The 22,771-nt window shown below is 38.7% G+C and overlaps 1 protein-coding gene across 5 annotated transcripts in view; it reads right to left on the reverse strand.

Moving 5' to 3' along the window:
• Nucleotides 1–1,821: 1,821 nt before the first annotated feature.
• Nucleotides 1,822–22,771, reverse strand: part of N4BP2L2 (NEDD4 binding protein 2 like 2) — a 31,125-nt gene continuing 10,175 nt past the window's right edge. For 3 of the 5 annotated variants that reach the window (XM_081083570.1, XM_081083571.1, XM_081083569.1), the window contains exons 3-6: nt 15,421–15,545; nt 6,730–6,818; nt 6,263–6,339; nt 1,822–3,662 (exon numbers count right to left, since the gene is read on the reverse strand). In XM_081083570.1, coding sequence (XP_080939696.1) covers nt 3,461–3,662; nt 6,263–6,339; nt 6,730–6,818; nt 15,421–15,545 — 493 coding nt within the window. In that variant the 3' untranslated portion in view covers nt 1,822–3,460. Of the gene's footprint in view, nt 3,663–6,262; nt 6,340–6,729; nt 6,819–15,420; nt 15,546–22,771 lie in introns of those variants that run through there. The other 2 variants (XM_081083573.1, XM_081083572.1) reach the window with 2 other exon arrangements.

Consider the following 22,771-nt stretch of genomic DNA (forward strand, 5'->3'; position numbering starts at 1 on the left):
ACTGGGCTGGCAGAGGAGCAGTTAGGTGTCAATCAGGCCAGCAGGGGAGTGGTTAGGGGGCAATCAGGGTGGCAGGCAGAAGTAGTTAGGCAGGCAAGCAGCTAGGAGCCAGTGGTCCCGGATTGTGAGAGGGATGTCTGACTGCCGGTTTGGGCAGTCAGACATCTCCCGAGGGATCCCATATTGGAGAGGGTGCAGGCTGGGATGAGGGACACCCCGCCCCTGTGCATGAATTTTGTGCACTGGGCCTCTAGTCCTATATAATAAAAGCCTGATATGCTAAGTGTCTGGTCAGCCATTTAACCAAAGCATATTATGCTAAGGCTGTTCATCCACTTGCTATGATGTGCACTGACCACCAGGGGGCAGATATTTGACCGTTTGACCAGTTGCTATGACATGCATTGATCCACCAGGGGACAGATGCTCTGACCAGTAGGTTAGCTTACTACTGGAGTCTGGCCGATTGGGACTGAGCTAGATGGGCCGGACACGTCCTGGAGCCCTCATCTGGTCCCTCCTCAGCTGGCCAACCTACCGCATCCCTTCCCAGCCCCAATCATGCACTGGTGGGGTCCCTTGGCCTGGCCTGTGCCCTCTCGCAATCCGGGACCTCTTAGGAGATGTTTGAGAGCCGGTTTCGGCCTGATCCTGCAGACCAGGCTGAATTCATGCACCAGGCCTCTATAAAAAAGAAGGATCTCTTACTCTTTCAGAGAGCACAGAGGGACCTGGAGAGCATCATGCTAATTAAAGTAAGTTAGTCAAAAGACAGGTATCACATGATCTCACTCATATATGGAATCTAATTAACAAAATAAAACTGATGAACAGAGTGGATCCAGAGACATGGAAGCATGCAACAGAGAGCGGAATCTCTAAGGGAAGGCGGGGAGGGTGGGAGGTAATCAACCAAAGACCTTGCATGCATATATGCATAAGCCCATGGACACAGACAGTGGAGTGGTGAGGGCCTGGTGTGGAGCTGGGGGTTGGCTGGAGGGAGTCAATGTGGGGAAAAAAGGGGACATATTACTTTCAACAGTAAAGATTTAAAGTAAAATAAAAATGAACAGATGGATGGTAGATCCACTTGCTGTGCAAGAAAATCCTGGAGATCCAGGAATAAGACAGAAGATCACAGTTCAATTTTTCAGGCTTGAAAGTAGAAATGGCAGGTGGTCAATTAAATTATAAAGAGTGGAGTTCAGAGGACAGGTCTAAGAAGAAAATACACTTGGGGTCAATAATGTTAACAGAGTGAGTATAAAATCCTTCAGCTAGTATTTAGTGAATTCCTACAGTATATTTTTTTAACTTATTTTTTAAAATCTTTTTCAATTACAGTTTACATTCAATATCATTTTGTTAGTATCAGTAATACAGCATAGTTGTTAGATAATCACATACTTTACAAAGTGTTCCCTTGATATTTCCAGTATCAAGTGGCACCATAGTTATTCCAGTATATTTTCTACAGTGTACTTTACATTCCCATAAATTTTTTAACTACCAATGTGTACTTCTCAATTCCTTCACACTTTCCACTCAGTCCCAACACTCCTCCCCTCTGCCAATCCTTAATCTTTTTCCTGTATCTAGGAGTCTGTTTTGTTTGTTCATTTATATTGTCCTTTAGATCCACATATAAGTGAAATTAAATGGTATTTATTTCTCTGAATGACTTATTTCACTTAGCGCAATACCTTCTAGCTTCATCAATGTTGTCACAAACGGTAAGACTTCATTTTTTTAATGACTTTATTATTCATATTTTTGAATAATTTTCTTCTACTTCTTAAAGACCCTTTAACATTTCTTGTAACTTTGGTTTGGTGGCAATGAACTCCTGTAGCTTTTTCTTGTCTAGGAAGCTCTTTATCAGTTCTTCTATTCTAAATGATAGCTTTTCTGGATAATCTTGATTGTAGGTTCTTGCTTTTTATCACTTTGAATACTTCCTGCCAATCCCTTCTAGCATGCAAAGTTTCTGTTAAGAAATCAGCTGACAGTCTTCTGGGAGCTTCCTAAGTAGGTTACTAACTGCTTTTCTCTTGCTGCTTTAGAGATTCTCCCTCTTTTTAAAATTTATCTTTATTGTTGAAAGTATTATAGATGTCCCATTTTTTGAGTTTCTTTATATTTAACCTTTGGCATTTTTTAAAAAGAATAGTTTGACTTTTAGAGAGGAGAGGGAGAGAACAGTATCAATGTGAGAGTGGAACATATATGGGGTGCCTCCTACATTCCCCCACCAAAGATTGAGCCTGCAACCTGGGCATGTGCCCTTGAACGGGAATCAAACTGGCAAATCTTCTGGTGCACAGGACAATGACCAACTGAGTCACATCAGCTGGGGTTAACCTTTGGCATTTTATTTATGACATGTCTGGTGTAGGCCTCTTTGGGTTCATCTTGTTTGGGATACTCTGCATTTACTGGAGTTGTATATTTCTTTCTTTCACCAGGTTGGGGAAGTTTCTCTTATTTTCTTTTTTTAAAGGTTTTCAATTTCTGTCTTCTTCTGGCACTTCCATGATGCGAGTGTTGGTACACTCGAAGTTGTCCCAGGGGCTCCTTATACTATCATTTTTTTCTGTTCTAATTGGGTGTTTTCTGCTTCCTTATATTCCAAATATTGTCTCTCTACCCCTCCATCCCTTCCATGCTCTCTAAAAATCAATGGAGGGGAAAAAAAAATCAATGGAAAAAATATCTTCGAGTGAGGATTAATAAAACAAAACAAAAATAAATAAATAATAAAAATAAAAGGTCAGAATATACTATGAGTAAGAAAAAAACACAAGTATTTCTTTTTATTTTATTTTTTGTTGTTAATCCTCACCTGAAGATATTTTTCCACTGATTTTTAGAGAGTGGAAGGGAGAGGGAGAGAGAGAAAAAACATCAATGGGAGAGAGACACATGAAACGGTTGCCTCCTACATGCACCCTGACCAGGGCCAAGGGTCGAGCCTGCAACCAAGGTACGTGCCCCTGACCAGAATCAAACCCGGGACCCTTTAGTCTGCAGGCCAATGTTCTATCCACTGAGCCAAACAAGTTAGGGAAGTATTTCTTATATATTTAAGGTGCTTAAGGAAAAATACTAAAGTTTTATGAAAAGTCAGTTTTGAGTATGAACTATAAAATTGTTCAACACTATTTACAGAATAGATAAAATTTGTTTAAAATTTAAATGTAGAAAACATTCTAGTTCCTATTCATGCATGTGTCTTCATTATAACCGAAGGTATCACAACAAAAGATTATAAAAACGTTTAAAATACAATTTTACATAATTTTTATTTACACTTTAGAATTTAAACAACTGCTGGGAACATCTTCTGTGGGGCAATGTAGTCTTTTTTTTTTTTTTAATCTAAACTTTAAACTTCAAGAAAAGTTCATTAATGTTTTTTAAGGGCAAGCAACAAATGTATTAGCTGAAAATAGCCACCTTATTGATTGTATGTGACACATACTTGATTGTGTGAGCCTAGAGAGCCTCCCCACCTCTGTTTCTCCTCTGAGGGAGGAAGTCTTTGTGTGCTTTTGTGCACCGGTTCCACTGAATTCATTACAATAGAGATAGACATTTGATATTCGTAACGATCCAACATCTGAGCAATCTTCTTTCGAGACACACCGTGTTTATTCCTCCTAACAAAAAAGAAAAAGATTTTAATTCTTTTTAAAGAATTTATAGGCTTAGAGAGTAAGTTGCTTTAGAGTAAGAGTACCAACTCTAAATTTTATTTAGCAAATAAATATTAGAAGATACATCTCATTTACCTGCATTTTATACCAAAAAATTTATATTGGTTCTCTCAAAAACTTCAACAGTATTTTTAAAAGGTTTAAAGATACCATAAATCAGAGCAAAATGTTAGTTATACCTTCATGACACAGAACTACTGATTCACTAACCACTGAATTAATCTCCCTTCTTTTAAAAAAATAAAATAAAATATTATGAAAGTCAGTTTTCTTTTTGATATATATTTTTAATTGATTTCAGAGAGGAAAGGAGAGGGAGAGAGAGAGAAATATCAACAATGAGACAGAACTATTCACTGGCTGCCTCCTGCACGCCCCACACTGGGGATCAAGCCCACAAATTGGGCATGTGCCCCAACTGGGAATTGAACCGTGACCTCCTGGCTCATAGGTTGACACTCAACCAATGAGCAACACCTGCCAGGCGAGAGAGTCAGTTTTGAGAATTATAGAATTGAGTGGATCTGTAGGACTTACAAAAATCCACATCAAATATTTATCACTTTTTAAAACTTATTTTAGGACATGTCCTATGTTTGTATTTTATGTACTTTTCTGTGAATTTACTTATGAAAACAAGAAGCAGTTTAAAAATTATTCTTGACCCTCAAAGAACTTTTTATAATTTATCCTCGTAGTTTTCTATAACTTGACTTGGACATGGCAAAACACACAGAAATGTATTACACATTTAATGCTATAGTTCTAGATTTACTAATTCACTTTTCCCAGAAAAAGGACACAGAAGGAATGTTTATTTTCAAAAATAGTGGTGCTTATGTTAAAGATAAGAAGACAAGCAAAAGAAAGAGAAGAGAGAAGACTAAAAAGAGACCTCAGGTTGGAAATTGGCAAGATAACCAATTTTTTAAAAATATATTTTATTGATTTTTGACAGAGAGGAAGGGAGAGGGATAGAGAGCTAGAAACATCGATGAGAGAGAGAAACATTGATCAGCTGCTTCCTGCACATCTCCTACTGGGGATGTGCCTGCAACCAAGATACATGTCCTTGACCGAAATCAAACCTGGGACCTTTCAGTTTGCAGGCCGACGCTCTATCCACTGAGCCAAACCGGTTAGGGCAGCAAGATAACAAATTTGATGATTCAATCAATTTTATACAAAAAAGCAAACTATACCAGACATCAGTTAAACTGATTTTAGTTTGTAAATTCAATTTATATTAAGAATTATAATAAATTTCAACAGTCCCTTAAATGAAAAAAAAGTCTAATTGTATTTCATCAACTCATTTGTTCATCATAACCCAGATGTCTTTATTATTTAAACTTCTCTTTTACCTGAGGTGCAATACACACAGAGCAAGTAAATAATACCATATATTAGTAAATCTATCTGTTTATTTATTTATATATAAACACATGGCATATAGGTCAGAAAGGGAAAATAAGGTAATCAAAGGAATGAAAGACAAGGGGGAAATAATTAAATTAGTTGGATACCACACAGAATAGCACTTAAAGCTGGAAGAGGGCAAACTGAGGTGTGACAAATAAAAATGATTTTAAAAAAAAGGGAGGTGATGGTTGCACAACTCTGAATATACTGAAAACTACTAAACTGTACACTTTTAATGGGTAAATTGTAATCTATGTGAATGTTATCTCAAAGTTGTTATCAAAAGGGAGGGAGGGGTGTGAAAGTGAAGGAAAAAAGTCACAGTCAGGAAAATCAGTACTGTGAGGAGAAAGGGATAAAAGGTCAACACAAACAGAAGAGCAGGGTTGAAAGTAATACAAGTCCACAATTCCTCAACACAAATTCTGAAACATAAAATGCTCTGAAAACTCAGGGTTTTGTTGACTCATAGCAGCAAAACATAACCAGACCTGTACTCATTTGGCAGCACGATCTTCTTGAACTGACAATAGATTATGTAGTGTTTCTTAACTATTTAGACTGCTTGGTCATGATTTGCCATAGATATAGTAAGATACTGGATTATGACGAACTGCCCAAACTCTGCTAGGGGGTGTTTTGACTAGGTGTTTTGACATCACTATCTATATTACCTTTCTAACACCCCACTACCCCCAAGTCTGATTTCCAAAACACATTGATTCCAAGAATCTTGGTTATGGGATTATAGAGCTGTAGTAGTAAAGATGAAAAGAGGGAGCAAGATGAAAGTACCAGATAAAAATGTTATGGGACCTAAAATGGGAAGGCAACGAAGTTGGAAGGAATATGCAGAGAAGTGGCCTAGCTCAAAACCAGAGAGAAAGTTCTAATTTTTTCCTCAAACATACTTAACAACTACAACAAAAAGTTAATAAAATTTAACAAGCAAGGTGTCTTAAAAACACTGAATTAAAGTCAATGTTGCTCTTAACAGAAAGTAAGTAGTGGTTCCTAATCATAAGCAGTAAAGACATGACAAGCAAAGCTAGTGGACACTGATCATGTAAAGGAGAAAAGAAAGAAAAAAGAAAAATATTCAAAATAAATGAGTGTCTTACTTTTCTAATTCTTCAGGATCAAATTTCCACCAAGTTTCAGGTTCATGAAACTCTACTCTGTATCCTTTTCCTATGGCCTACACAGAGGAAAGGAAGAAAACACAAACCCAGAGAATACTTCTTATAAGGTAAAAAGAAGGCAGATACAAATTTCATTTAGATAATACTTCTAAATTTGCTCCACCAAGAAAAATTTTACTTTTAAAATAATATGGTTTACAAAAATTTTAAGACCACTTAACTGGTAAAATTCCAATTACTATCTTCAAGTCCAGGCAAAACTAACAAGATAATTATATTCCTTAATAAGCACCATTCCCACATTTTTAAAATTAAGTAAACATTCATATTTCTTTAGAAAACAAGGACAATGTTTTAATAATAAAGATCAAAGTAACCAAAATTTCAGAATATAAAAAAAATTAATAAGAATAAAATATAAAAATGCTCTCATATTTCATATTTACCATTTCCACATATGGTTTCATTTCCCAAGCCTGTGTATTAGTGTTGTCTATTATAACTGGAGATCTCCCCTGATTGATAGCTTGTTTAGCTGAAATAAAAAATGAATTTAAAAAACAAAAATAAAAACAAAGAACTATTAGGGTTAAAATACACAAATAAAACTTAAACTTTCATTACTAAGAAATTTTCTACATCTCTATACTGAAAAACAAACCTATGCAATCTCTTTAGTGCCATGGAAAAAAGGACTCTGCTAGATTAAAAGGAATTACGAGACACAATCACATGCCCTGTGTATTCTCCAGACCAGATATTGGTTTTGACTAACTGTAAAGGACATTTTTGGGAAAATACTTTGTGCTTATACCTAGTGAAGAGTTTAGTCTAGAACTAACTTTCATTTATAGGAAATACAAGAATAAGTTACATTTGAATATGGTCTGAATATGGAAAGAGGTGAACATTTATTGACATGGAAAGATGGAGATTTGTTAACTGGAAATGGCAAGTTGCAAGTTAATATGCAAGTATGATCTTACTTTGGTCAACATATAAAGATCTGAGAAGAGTTGCTAGGATATCAAAAGTAGCATTCTATAGGTTGTAAGAATATTTGCCATTTTATGCTTATCTGTATTTTCCAATGTTTTACAATTATAAATAATGCTTTTGGAGTATCGGGATGACATTCTAACTAACTGAGCTATCCAGCCAGGGTACAAATAATGCTTTTAAAAAAATGCTATGGATTTATTATTCCTTAGCAGCAAAACTTTATATACCAACTAACCAGTTGGTATATATACTAACAGTTCAATGGACCTTGTGGTTATTTTTTTAAATTATTATTTTTACTTTTCAATTACAGTTGACATACAATATTAGTTCATGTATATACCCCAGTGATTAGAAATAGACATTACAGAACTTACTAAGTGATCACCTCGATAAATCTTGTATCCATCTGACACTAGACATAGTTATTATAATATCCCATCAAATAGACAAACATGGTAATTGACCGTACCTTTGCTACGCCTCCCATCGGCCAATCAGCAAAATATGCAAATTAACTGCCAACAAAGATGGCGGCTAATTTGCATACCACAGGCAGGGCGGGTCAGCGCCATCCGGCCTGCCCTGCTGCCATCCAGGCCTGCTATCTGTGACCCAGGGCGGCGGGCGTCCCATGTGCGACCCGACCCGGGGCAGCTGGGTGGTGCAGCAGCAATTAGCCGGCCCGCCCAGGCGTCCTGTGTGCGACCCAACCCAGGGTGGCCAGGCGGGGCAGCAGTGATCCGCCGGCCCGCCTGGGCGTCCCGTGTGCAACCTGACCCAGGGCAGCAGGGCGGGACAGCATGGCTCCTCTGTCACCCCAGCTTCCTCATCACAGCTCCCTGGGGGGCCTAAGCCTTTAGTCGGACATCCCCCGAGGGCTCCCTGGCTGCCAGAAGGATGTCTGACTGCAAGCTTAGGCCTGATCCCCCGGGGAGTGGGCCTAAGTTGACAGGTGGACATCCTCCAAGGGGTCCTGGACTGCAAATGGACTGAGGGGGACCCCCACTCCCCGAGTGCACAAATTTTTGTGCACTGGGCCTCTAGTTTACTATAATCTCCATGCTGTACTTTACACCCCCATGACTATTCTCTAACAACCAATTTGTACTTCTTACCTTGACCTTTTTCACCTATCCCTAAATCCTTCCCATCTGGCAACCATTCAAAATGTTCAATTTCTGTTCTGCTTGTTTGTTTATTATTATTATTCTTCTTTTTTTGAGTCAAGTCCAGGAAGCGCACAAAGTCCCAAACAAGATGAACCCAAAGAGGCACACAGAACAAAAGAAACAAAAAAAGAGGCACACACCAAGACACATCATAATTAAAATGCAAAAGGCAAAAGACAAAGTGAGAATCTTAAAAGCAGCAAGAGAAAAGCAGTTAGTTAACTACAAGGGAGTTCCCATAAGATTGTCAGTTGATTTCTCAACAGAAACTTTGCAGGTCAGAAGGGAGTGGCAAGAAATTTTCACAGTAATAAAAGGACCTACAACCAAGATTATTCTACCCAGCAAAACTGGTTAATATTTCTTAGGACTATGATTCAAACTGGGAGCTGAAATTTTAAAATTTATGTCTTTTAAAAAGTATGTCTCCCAAAAGGAACACTTGTGCACTGCTGGTGGGATTGCAGACTGGTGCAGCCACTATGGAAGACAGTATGGAGTTTCCTTAAAAAACTGAAAATGGAACTCCCATTTGACCCTGTGATCCCACTTCTAGGAATATATCCCAAGGAACCAGAAACACCAATCAGAAAGGAAATATGCACCCCTATGTTCATAGCAGCACAATTCACCATAGCTAAGATCTGGAAACAGCCTAAGTGCCCATCAGTAGATGAATGGATTAGAAAACTGTGGTACATCTACACGATGGAATACTATGCTGCTCTAAAAAGGAAGGAACTCTTACCATTTGCAACGTCATGGATGGAACTGGAGAGCATTATGCTAAGTGAAATAAGCCAGTCAATGAAGGAAAAATACCACATAATCTCACTCATTCATGGATAATAGAGACCATTATAAACTTTTGAATAATAATAGATACAGAGGCAGAGCTGCCTCAAACAGATTGTCAAACTGCAGCGGGAAGGCCGGGGAGGGTTGGGGGGCAGGAGGTAGGGGGGTAAGAGATCAACTAAAGGACTTGTATGCATGCATATAAGCATAACCAATGGACATAAGACACTGGGGGATAGGGGAGGCTAGGGGACTGTTTAGGCCGGGGGGATAAAATGGACACATATGTAATACCCTTTGTAATATTTTAAGCAATAAATTAAAAAAAAAATAGTATGTCTCCCTATCCCTACACCATCTCTTCTACTATGAGGTGAAAATCACTGCCACAGTGAACCACTGTTATGACAGAAGTATATAACTCATAAGTGTAAACAGACAAGAAATATAATTAAGAACTCATAATAAAATTTAAAAGGCTGAGGCAAAATGTAAAGATAGAGAAGTTTTCTTGGGAGTTAGTAAGTTCTACATAATGAAAACATTTATACAGAGGTCTAGGGCAGGCAGAATTCTAAAGGTTAGTTAGTTAAGTAGTAATGACTATGGTTGAGTACATATTTGGAAGAAGATATCTCTAAATACCAATAGAAATTTAGAATTTGGGTCATATTAAATAGGACACCAAGATGCTACCCACCTACCCACTGCTCTATCCCCAATCATAAAGTGACCAAATCTTTCATTAAAAACAAAACAAAAAATAACACCCAAAAAAACCATGGGCCTCAATCCACAATCCATGAAATTAAATTTCTGAGCTACATGGACTCTAAGATCCTCTGCAGGGAGAATAATCTGTGATGATAAATCTAAGATGTGCTTCAAATGAGCTGCTGGTGCCCTAGTTGGTCACACCGCTCTCTAGGCTCTGCAAAGCAAGGGAGGTGAATTAGATGAAAAACAAAAAACAAACAAAAAATTAAAGTAACTCTCTTAATGTCTGATTGTTAGGCCTACTCTTCCAAGGTGTTAAGTTCCAGAAGAAGAGTTTATCAACAAATTAATGGGAAGATCATCCTCTTTCCTAAATCATCATCATCCAATACCACATTGCAGGGCCACTGCACTTCAGGAAAATAGAGCTCCTAAAGAAACAATGTATGAATACCTAAATAATAAGTGTCATTTTCTTAAACAAATTAACTATCATATTCTAAGAAAGAGAATATTGATACCTTGGAGATGTTTTCAATTTATAAGCAGTGTAAGATGAATTTAGATTCTTCTAATGAAGATGAGACAGACAGACATTCTCAGAATATGGCCTAGCCTTTAAAGGATGCAATAAATATTTGTTGAAAAGAGAAATTCTACCCTAAATAAAATAAGTCCTGCTTTAATTTCAAAATGTCTAATTGCTAGTTCTCAATTTTCTACCTAAAAAAGGTAGAAATTACTTTTAAAAAGTCAGTATTTATTATACTAACAAAACCAGTAGATTATCTGGAAATCACTGTTTTGTTCAGCAGTATAATTCATGTGGCATGAACCTTATAATGAAAATTTTAGACTAGTTCTGCAAACAGAAAAAATGTCCCACACAAACAAACTTCCCAGTCTACCAAAGGTATACAGCTCTGCCCACTGCCTATATTCATTCTACTTACCAACTATTCTCATTCCCCTAACTTTAGGCCAATAACACCACACATTTTGGGGAATTGCAATATCAACATTATTTTATTTGGGCAATAATATCCTATGGCAATTTTTTAGAAATTAAAAAATATTATTTTTTTTGAGATTTTTATGCCACTAATATATTTGGAAATATCCTACAATGTCATAAAACCAATAGTAGGAAATAGTCTTAAAAATCAAACTTCTCTGACATTTACTAATAAATTTCCCTATGAAACCATGGACTGCAACAGAGTGAAACATTTTAATAAAAAATATCCTCCCTGCCGAAACCGGTTTGGCTCAGTGGATAGAGCGTCGGCCTGCGGACTGAAGGGCCCCAGGTTCGATTCAGGTCAAGGGCATGTACCTTGGTTGCGGGCACATCCCCAGTGGGAGATGTGCAGGAGGCAGCTGATCGATGTTTCTCTCTCATTGATGTTTCTAGCTCTCTGTCTCTCTCCCTTCTTCTATGTGGAAAATCAATAAAAACTATATTAAAAAAAAAAATCCGCCCTGAAATTTCTTATTTTGAAAATTAAGAAAAAAAAACATTTATCCTGCCCTAGCTGGTTTTGCTCAGTGGATAGAGTGTCAGTCTGCGGTCTGAAGGATCTTGGGTTTGATTCCAGTCAAGGGTACATGCCTGGGTTGCAGGTTTGATCCCAGAAGGTGTGCAGGAGGTAGCTGATCAATGCTTCTCTCTCATCAGTGATGCTTCTATCTCATCTCTCTCTCCCTCTCCCTTCCTCTCTGAAATCAATAATAATAATAATAATAATAATAATAATAATAATAGTAATAGCATTTATCCTGCTTTCCTGTACATACTGTACTTTAGGGTGACCCTAGTTCAGGGGTGGGCAAACTTTTTGACTTGAGGGCCACAATGGGTTCTTAAACTGGACCAGAGGGCCGGAACAAAAGCATGGATGGAGTGTTTGTGTGAACTAATATAAATACAAAGTAAACATCATTACATAAAAGGGTACGGTCTTTTTTTTCAATAGTTTTATTCATTTCAAACTGGCCGGATCCAGCCCGCGGGCTGTAGTTTGCCCACGGCTGCCCTAGTTGCTAGTTCCAGTTGAGAGGAAGCTTCCATTACATAAGAATTCTAGCTACTAAACACGGAAGGAACACTAGACCTAGAAAAACCACCATTTTGCAACCCTAATGAAAGAACTAATTCAGAAAACATTTCATTGTTGGATAACCCATTAGATATAAGTTTGACAGAGAACTTGGTAATGGAGGGAACAGGTTGTCCCTTTGAAGCTACTTGTAAAAACAGAAAAAAAGCCTTTCTTTTTCCTTGTTGTAGCCTTCCACAATTTATGAGAAGCACCTGTTAAACCCCAAGATTGTTAGCTCCTCTGATTCAACTAGACCCTCTGTACAAACTGCAAGACAAGTTACTTTCAAGGCTACATTCTTGCATACCCCTCTTCCCTGATATTTTTGCAACTCAAGGATAATTTGCACTGAGAATTCTTTAGTTAGTAGAAAGTTCCCTTCCCCCTCCTCTTCAAACAAGCCTCTTTTGAATCTTCATAACTTTTACTCTAAGCATGTTTTACAGGCTTAGGAAAAATACTGAAAAGACACCACCCTAGTCCATCTGCCGACTGTCTCAGCCCTAAATCCTCCTCCCTTCCTTGTCACCTAGCAACAAGAGCCATTACTCTTTATAAGAGTAATGGCAGCTGTTTACCTGCCCTTGTATTGGTTAGCAATGCACTGGCCCTTTCCCTTCCGGGTAAGTAAATAAACTTTCTGCATCTATCTCTTCTTTTAGTAGTGAATTCTTTCACATCACCACCTGCCAAAACGTTAACACTGATCATTCTTAGCATCACTAAAAATGAGATAACCAGACTTTGCTTACCCCCTGCAAAAAAAGTTGAATATAAGTAATCCTCTTTTTTGTGTTTTGTTAATCCTCACCCAAGGATATTTTCCAATTGATTTTTAGAGGGTGGAAGGGAGGGGGAGAAACAGAGAGAGAGAAACACCTATGTGAGAGAGACACATCGATCAATTGCATCCTGCACACACTTAACTTCTATTTGAAGCAATATAGAGGAAAGAGAAACAAGTTAAATAGTTACCATATGTGTGGACGAAAAAGGGGCCACAAACGAAACCTGACAAGTTCAGGGGAGGCCTGCATAGCAGCCTTACAAACTCAAGAGACCTAAAGCAACCATATAGGATGGTCTGAAATTAAAACTTCCTAACTAAAAGCAAGTCATGGTAGGCAGTCATATCCTAGGATGGTATCTTCCTTGACAAAGGTCAATCTTTACCTTAATTGAGCCAGTTTATTGTCTCTTTGCACCTACAATAACATGCCTTTGGAAAGTCAGAATAATCCCCCCTCTCCCAGAACCCTCAGGGCATAATCTCCCACCAGAGCACCAGATCACAGAACCCCTTTGTTATATTATTTTCCCACATACCATCTCTATGTGCTGTAAATGTTAATTGTTAACCATCCTATACCCACCAATGTAAAAGAAGTGTGATGTCTGTTTTACTGTTTACCCAATCTCAGAGATTTCCCCACTTCGCTTTATCCCAACTCCCTAATCTATGAGCAGTGGATTTCATGTAACCCCATACATCTTCCCCTTTGATGGTGATGTATAAAATAAGTAGTAAATATGCTATTTTTCTGGAGCATTTTCTCAAAGTTGAGATTTTGCTTCCTGGCAATTGTAGTCAGTTTGGCTCAAATAAACATAAAAATTCTTACAAGTTTGGACATTTCTTACATCGACAGAAGGAAGCAAATAGACACCTACAGGATATGGAATATTCTAAAGGACAAACAACCAAATGTCATCAACAAATTAATGGTATAAGGGTTAAAAGAGGAGAAAATGCTACACATTAACAATTAAAACAAACAAAACCAAATGTACTGCAAGGACCTTGTTTGGATCCTGATTCACACAAAACAACTGTAAGTACAAACAGTTGTTAAGACAATAGGGGAAATTGGATTACAGACTGGATATTACATGATGTCAAGGAATTGTATGGGGTTTTTTTAGGTGTGATGATGGTACCATATTTAAATAACATTAAGTAAGAAGGTGGTTAATTTGAAATGCATAAAGTATAATGTCTAGAATTATTTCAAAATGCTTTAGTAATTAGAAAAGGTGAGGAGTGAAAACAAAAATAAAGTCAATATAGCAACTGATATGGTAACTGATAATTCTGAGTGATGAGTATATGGGATTCATTGTAGTCTCCTGACTCTAGGTTTACATTTTCTCTTAATAAAATGAATTTGTTTAATTATCAATGCATTCTTCATCTATTAAAAAATAAATTAACTTATACTATATGCATTTATTTACAAGGTTCTAGACCAAGTTTTCAATCTGACTGCAACATAGAATGCCTGAGTAACTTTCAAAAAAATACCAATGCTTATATCCACTCTAGACCAACTAAACCAGAATCTCTGGGGCTAACTCAGGCATAGGTGTTTTGTTTTTTTTCATGAGGGGTGGGGGGTGGGGAGGGGGGAAAGAGGGAGAAATGAAAGAGAGAGAGAGAGACCAATCATTAACAATTAAAACATAAAACTGGACAGGGGATCTAACCCACAACCTAGGTACATGGCCCTGATCAGGAATCGAACCTGCAACTTTCTGGTGTACAAGATGACACTCTAACCAACTGAGCGACCTGATCTGGGTCAGACATAGATTTTTTTAAAAAGGTCCCAAAGTAATTAAAATGTGCAGCCAAGATTAAGAACCATTATTCCATGGTGAAAAGAAATTGACCCATGTGTTTCTAAAAAATGTATTAAATAGATTTTTCATGGAGTAATATCAATGAAAAAAACTTCTAATATTCACAGCATTATATTAAGCCTTAAAAAATAACATTACTCTTAGGGAAATAACTTTTTGAAATACATAACTATAGTATCAGTTCTCTGAATTTATTTAAGAGATATAAAATAAAGCCTACCAAAATATCCCACCCTTTATTTTACCAGTTTATATTGGTACACTATTTAGTTTACAAAATATTTTACCTAAAGTCTCTGATTTTCACAACAACCTTTCAAGTATCACTGCTTCTAGTAGATGAAAAAATTGGGTCTCAAGATGTTCAAATGGCTTATGAAAGTCATTCAGCTGGCAGAAGTCAAGTCAGGAATATATAAATGCAGCTCCGGCTGTTTTTGGCTCAGTGGATAGAGCGTCAGCCTGCGGACTGAAGGGTCCTGGGTTCGATTCTGGTCAAGGGCACATGTCCGGGTTGTGGGCTTGATCCCCAGTAGGGGGGATGCAGGAAGCAGCCAATCAATAATTCTCTCTCATCATTAATGTTTCTATATCTCTCCCTCTCCTTTCCTCTCTGAAATCAATAAAAATATATTTTTTAAAAAAATCCAGGTCCTCTGACTCCTAGTCAAATATTCTATCACAGGAGACTTGGGCCCAAACAAACCTCTGTTCTGGTTCCAGTCATGGGCATCATCAAGTTGGTTAACATTATACCTGTACCCATCTTGATTGTGAAAATAGTCATCAGTGCTGAACACAATGCCATCACGACTCTGCCCAAGCAGAATTCTGTTAATAAAAGAAATCATAAAGTGCCATTTATAAAATCTATAGCCATGAGCAAAGCTTAGTAAATGAATTTTAGGTACATACCTGTAAGTATATTGCAAACAGAATAGCACAGGAGCTGAACCTTCAAAACCTTGCAGATTTCAAATATCATTTCACACTTAAATGTACAGTCATATCCAGTTCCAAAAACTTTTTAAAGCAGCATTTATATTAAAACTTTTTAAAAATAGTCTTTCAACCAATCCCAAAATTATGTCAACTACTGTCCATATTTTTACTTTAGTGAATGTGTATTTGGTGTCTAAAATTGCCTAAATATAGTGCAGCACATAAACTAAAGGGCAAGTAAGCCTAAGCAAGCAATTCACTTGTGGAAAACTGTATTTAAACCAGGATAGCTCTGATAAATTTATTTCCATGAAGCACAAATGTAAAACCAACAAGTAGGATTCAGAAATAGCTTGAGGCTTAATGTTGTGAAACAACCAGTGATCCTCCACAGTATAATCAAACTTCAGTTTTTTAAGACATTAAATTACTAAATGAAATAACACTAAATAAAAGAATACACTCAGAACAAGGCAACCAAGCTTTATTCTCACAATATGATTATGTTAAATTTTCAAGTAGCGAGATTAATAAGCATTCAAGAGTGTCAGAGAGGCCCAGCCAGTGTGGTGCAGTGGTTTGAGCACTGGCCTATTCAACTGGAGGTCACATGCCCGGGCTGTGGGCTTGATCCCCAGTAGGCGACATGCAGGAGGCAGCCAATCAATGATTCTCCCTCATCATTGATGTTTCTATAGCTCTCACCCTCTCTCTTCCTCTCTGAAATCATAAATATATATATACACGTGTGTGTGTGTGTGTGTGCATATATATATATATATATATATATATATATATATATATACATATATATATTACAATGTCTGTATCAATTCAAATATACCTGATGTCATACCAAACACTTTAACAAAAATAAATTATTTAAGAATATGAGTATTTTCAAAATTCTTATAGTCAGATTCCATGAGAAATCTTACAAGTTAAGTCAGATACTAAAATGAATTCTCAGAGTGTCAACATTTAGAACTCTGAAAAATCAAGTATCCAATAAAATTTAAAAAAACTCAGACACAGGCCTGCTGGCCACCTGATATGTATATTTTCTAAACAGCTATTGTTTTGAGAATCTATTATGGACCAAGCATTATATATATATATGAATATATGATCTTACCTAATTCTCACAACAGCCTTGGTGATTTTATATTAAACAAATCAGAAACAAAAATAATTTCAGAAATCAGGCCACCAGAGTTACATAAATAGAGGTGGAAGCGCCAAAACCATTTGGCCCACAATGATCTCTGGCTCCTGATAGTCATACCCTTGTATAATCCCCTCCTCCAATATAGGTTGCAGTCAGGGACTAGAGTTTCTAATGGAATATGGCAGAGGTGATTCCAAAATGGCAGAGTAAGTGGAAGCTCCACTGACACTCTCCCATGACCAAACTGGAAATACAACTAAAATACAGAAGAACCAACCTGAAAAATCAACTGAGGACTAGCTGGAGAGAACCCTGATAACCAAGCATGGAAGGTGGAGGCTGCATAGAGACTGGTAGGAAGTGCGGAGGTGCAAAAGGGCTGGCTGGGCTCCCACAGGCAGCAGCTGAAGTTCTGGAGGGATAGACCCCACTGAGAACTCTGGGGTCTAAACCCCAAGCTGGGCTCCCCAGCCCAGAGCACAAGAACTGAGGAAGGTGCCCACGTAACATCTGGCTATGAAAAGCAACAGGGTTGATGTCAGCCAGGGAGAGAGAGAGCTGTAAATGCAGACAACCTCTTAAAGGGTCAACGCACAAAATTCTGTGTGGAGCCACGCACCTTGGACTATGGTTGAGAGAGGACAGAGTGGACTGGAGCTGTGTCAGTAGAGTCCAGGGTTGGGGGCTTTGGGGTTGGAGCTCTGAAGGCAGCCACCCAGGTTTCTTGTGCTGAGTCATGCCCTCATGTTGCGGAGGACGTATTTCTCCAAGGGACATTTGCAATCCAGATGATTTTTACTGGGAAGGAAGGCAGTTATCCCAGACCGTTGGAAGACCTCTCACCCCTCCCACTGGTTGATAGCCTCAGGCTAATCAAGGCTGATAACAATCAGACTGCTGGCAGAGAAGAATCTCTAGAGGCTTTGAGTCTTTACCTGATCTCCTTCTGGGCCCAGGGCTAGGAAAAGCAGGCAGTGGTGCACATCTTGGTCCTTTCTAAAGGCACCCAGCCACAGCAGAGGGAGCCACAAGCTGTGGATTGCTGTTCCAAATGGTACTCAAGAACAGTCTCAGTGTCTGACATTGTTCTGCATTAGCGATTGGAAGTAATATCATATCTACCTAATACACAGACATGAACACAAACAGACAGCCCAAATGGGGAAATAAACAAAAACACCTGAAACAAAAGAACAAGAGAATTCTCCAAAAGAAAAGCTAAATGAAATGAATAAATTTATTAGACAGAGTTCAGAATAATGATAGCAAAGATGCTCTACAGCATGAGAAAAGATACAGTAATTATGAAGAATAGTACAGCACTAATAAAGAACACGGTGGAAGGAATACACAGCAGATTAGGGGAAGCTGAGGATTGGATCAGTGAATTAGAAGACATGGTAGAAAAAAATAAATCAGAGAACCAAAAAGAAAAAAACAATTAAAAAACAAGAGGACAGATTAAGGGAAATGTGGGACAACTTGATATGAAACAATATTTACAAAATAGGAGTGCCAGAAGGAGAAGAAAGTGAGCAAAAGATAGAAAATATGTTTGAAGAAATAATGGCAGAAAATTTCCCTAACCTGATGAAGGAAAGTCCCAAGCAAGAAGAACCCAAACATGCCCACTCCCAGACACATCATAATTAAAATGCCAAAATTTCAAGACAAAGAGAGAAGCTTAAAGCAAGAGAAAAGCAAACTGTTACCTACAAAGGAGCTCTCATAAGGCTGACACCTGATTTCTCATCAAAAACTATAGGCCAGAAGGGAATGGCATGAAGTACTCAAGGTAATGGAAAGCAAAGATCTGAAACCAAGATTACTATATCCAGCAATGCTACCATTCAAAATAGATAGTTAAAAAAAAGAGCTTCCCAGACAAATAAAAAGCCTAAGGAGTTTTTCACCACCACACCAGCACTGCAAGATATGCTAAAGGGACTGCTGTAATAAGAAAAAAGAGAGATAAAAATAGGCATAAAAATTAAAATGGTAATAAATAAGTACCTATCAACAATAACTGTAAACATAAATAGGTTAAATGCTCCAATCAAAAGACATAGGGTAGCTGCCTAGACACAAAAACATGACCCAAATAAATATGTTGTCTACAAGAGACCCACCTCAGAACAAAAACTCACACAGGATGACAGTGAAGGAATGGGGAAAAAGTTTCATGATGAAAATGAAAACAAAAACCACACACACACACACATACACGCGGGTTAGCAATACTCATTATCTGACAAAATAGACTTCATAATGAAGGCCATAACAAGAGATAAAAGGTCACTATATAATACTAGAGGGATTGATCCAAGAAGAGAATATAATCCTGGTAAACATATATGCACCCAATATAAGAGCACATCCTATATAATAAAAGCCTAATATGCTAAGTGTCTGGTCTAGTTGTCCGTTCAACCAATCAAAATGTAATATGCTAATGATATTCTAAGGCCATTCAACTGCTCGCTATAAAGTACACTGACCACCAAGGGCAGAAAGTCAACTGGTCGACCAGTCACTATGATATGCACTGACCACCAGGGGGCAGAAAGTCGACCGGTCACTATAACATGCATTGACCAGCACTGACCACTCAACACAGGAGCTGCCCCCTAGTGGTCAGTGAGCTACCACAGGGGGAGCGCTGCTCAGCCAGAAGCTAGGTTCACGGCTGGTGAGCACAGCTGCCATGGCGGGAGCCACTCCCAACTCCACAGCAGCAGGCGCAGCGGACCGGGATTAGTGTGAGTGGTACCCGGCCCCGATTCAGGTTCCTCCCTGGCTGCCTGCCGCTTGGCACACTGCTACATTCCCCAAGGGGTCCCGTACTGCGAGAGGGTGCAGGCTGGGCTGAGGAACTCCCACTCCAGTGTATGAATTTTGTGCACTGGGCCTCTAGTAAATATATTAAAAAAACCTCTACAGCAGTGGTCACCAAACGGTGGTCCGCAGACCACTGGTGGTCTGTGAGGTCCGAAAGGTTGGCGGCCTCTGCTCTACAGGACTTTAAGGGAGATATTGACAGCAATACAATCATAGTAGGGGACTTTAACACCCTGCTGACTTCACTGGATAGATCTTCCAGACATAAAATTAACAAAGAAACAGTACCTCTAAAGGACACACTGAATCAGATGGATTTAATTGTCATTTATAGAACATTTCACCCCAAAGCTGCAGGTTATACATCCTTTTCAAGTGCACATGGGTCATTCTCAAAGATAGACCACATGTTAGAAAAAAATATGTCTCTACAAGTTCAAAAATTGAAATCATATCAAGCATCTTCTCAGATCAAAATGGAATTAGAAATCAACTACAGTAAAAACACTAAAAAACATTCAAACACATGGAGGCTAAACAGCATGTTATTAAACAATGAATGGGTTACCAATGAGATCAAGAAAGAAATAAAAAAACTTCCTGTAAACAAATGAAAATAAACACGCAACTACCCAAAACCTAAGGGGCACAGCAAAAGGAGTACTGAGAGGGAAGTTTGTAGCACTATAGGCCTACCTCAAAAAAACAAACAAGAAGCTCGGAAAATGGCGGAGGTATAAGCGGACGTGTCCTGTGCCTTGTCCTGGAGCAGATAAGGGTGAGCAGCTGAAACGGGTAACATTCAGCCCGAATAGGTAGAGGATTTTCAGCTGAGAGATTGTCTGCAGCTAGGAAAGACTGAGAACCCCCCAGGGAAAAAAAAGGAAGGTTGGAGACTGCGGCTGAAGCCTCTCCTGGTGCGCCAGCTAAGCAGCGGAGACTGCGCCATCTTGGGTGGTTGTTGCCGGCATCCAGAGACCAGCTACTAACCTGGAAACAAGGGATCTCAAGCAGCGTGACTGCGTGAACTCAGACGAGCACTGCTTCTTCTCACGGAAAGGTTGGACATCCCCTAAAGGTGCGGTTTGCAGTTCGGGTTGGAGGGAGGACCGAGCTCGTGCGCACAGGGTGGAATCTGCGCCCCACAGAGTCCGCAGCCGTTGGGACCAGTGTGACCCGCGAGTGGGGAAGGGGCCCCACAGGGCTGCTGGCAGAAGGGAACGCGAAAAATGAGCCCATAGCTGGACTGGATGTAAAGGAGTAGCCTTGGACTTTGCCAATCTGCTGGCTGCTTGGTGCCAGGGGCGAGTGGGCGCGCGGAGACTGCTCGCGGAGACTGTGCACAGACCTGGAAGATGGAGGCTTGCGAATTCGCACAACTATCAGGCCCTTGTTACAGTTCCCCTTAGATCCGTGCATTTGATTATTAAACCCAGCGCATGGGATTCCCCAGTTGGGGTCATTCGCAGAGCCTGTAGGGGAAAGTTCTTTTTGGGGAGCCTGGGAAACAGCGGACAGTGGCAAGGAACCAGCTCTGGGCAGTGGTCTTTCCCGAATCAGTTCCAAATACCATAGAGGACAAAACCCTACTGATAGAGAGGACTTAGAGCCTCGGAGGTAAATCCAGACACACTGCCACCCAGAGGCAGAGCCACGAACTGTCTCTTTTGCGATCACAAATAAAGGCAGTCTGGTAAAAAAATACAACCTGCCTTAAAATCAGGTCTGTGGTTTACTGCACGGAGGGACAGTGTATCGCAGGGAAGTTCAACACTCCCCTGAATGCCTGGCAGGACTGAGGCGTGCCAAAAAGAAGAGTGGAAGATCTGAAGCACCTTCACTTCTGAAAAAAACAAACAAACAAAAAAACAACAAAAAACAAGTAATAAACTACTTAACCCTACAACTTAAAGAATTAGACAAAGAACAAGAAAAGCCCAGAGTAAGTAAAAGGAAGGAAATAATAAAGATTAGAGCAGAAATAAATGACATAGAGACTAAAAGAACAATACCAAAAAAAAAAAAAAAATCAATGAAACCAAGAGCTGGTTCTTTAAAAATATAAATAAGATTGATGACCCGTTAGACAGACGCATCAAGAAACAAAGAGGACCCAAATAAATAAAATCGGAGACAAAACCGTGAAGTAACAACTGACAACCCAGAAGTACAAAGAGTTGTAAGAAAATACTATGAACAATTATATGACAACAAGCTGGACAATGTGGATGAAATGGAAAAATTCCTAGAAAAATACAATCTCCTAAAACTGAATCAGGAAGAATCAGAAAACCAGAATAGGTCAGTAACAGCTGATGAAATAGAAGTAGTAATTAAAAAAAAAAAAATCCAATCAAACAAAAGCCCAGGTCTGGAAGAATTCACAGGGAGCTTTTACCATACCTTCAAAGAACAATTAACATATATCCTCCTCAAAGTATTCCAAAAACACAAAAGAAAGGAACATTTCCAACCTGCTTTAATGAGGCCAGCATTACCCTAATTCCAAAACTAGATAAGACACTATAAAGAAAGAAAATTACAGGCTAATATCCCTGATGAACATAGAGGCTAAAATACTCAACAAAATATTAGCAAATCAGATCCAGCAATATATTAAAAAGATCATACACCATGAATAAGTGGACGTTATTCCAGGGATACAAGGCTGGTACAATATTCACAAATCAATAAATGTGATACAGCACATAAACAAATTAAAAGACAAAAATTCATGATCTTATAAATAGATGCAGAAAAAGCATTCGACAAATTCCAACACCTCTTTTTAGAAACTCTCAGCAAAGTGGAATAGAGGGATCATATCTCAACATCATAAAGGCCATATATGACAACCTACAGGGAACATCATACTCAATGGGCAAAAACTAACACCATTTCCCCAAAGAACAGGAACAAGAAAGGGATGTCCGCTTTCGTCACGCTTATTCAACATAGTACTGGGAGTCCTAGCCACAGCGAACAAAAAAGAAGAAGAAATAAAAGGCATCCAAATTGGAAAGGAGGAAGTAAAACTCTCACTATTCGCAGATGACATCATACTGTACATAGAAAATCCCTAAAGACTCCACTAAAAAACTACTAGATT

This window comes from Myotis nattereri, assembly GCF_964212035.1.
Source record: "Myotis nattereri genome assembly, chromosome: 2".
Taxonomy (NCBI): Eukaryota; Metazoa; Chordata; class Mammalia; order Chiroptera; family Vespertilionidae; genus Myotis; species Myotis nattereri.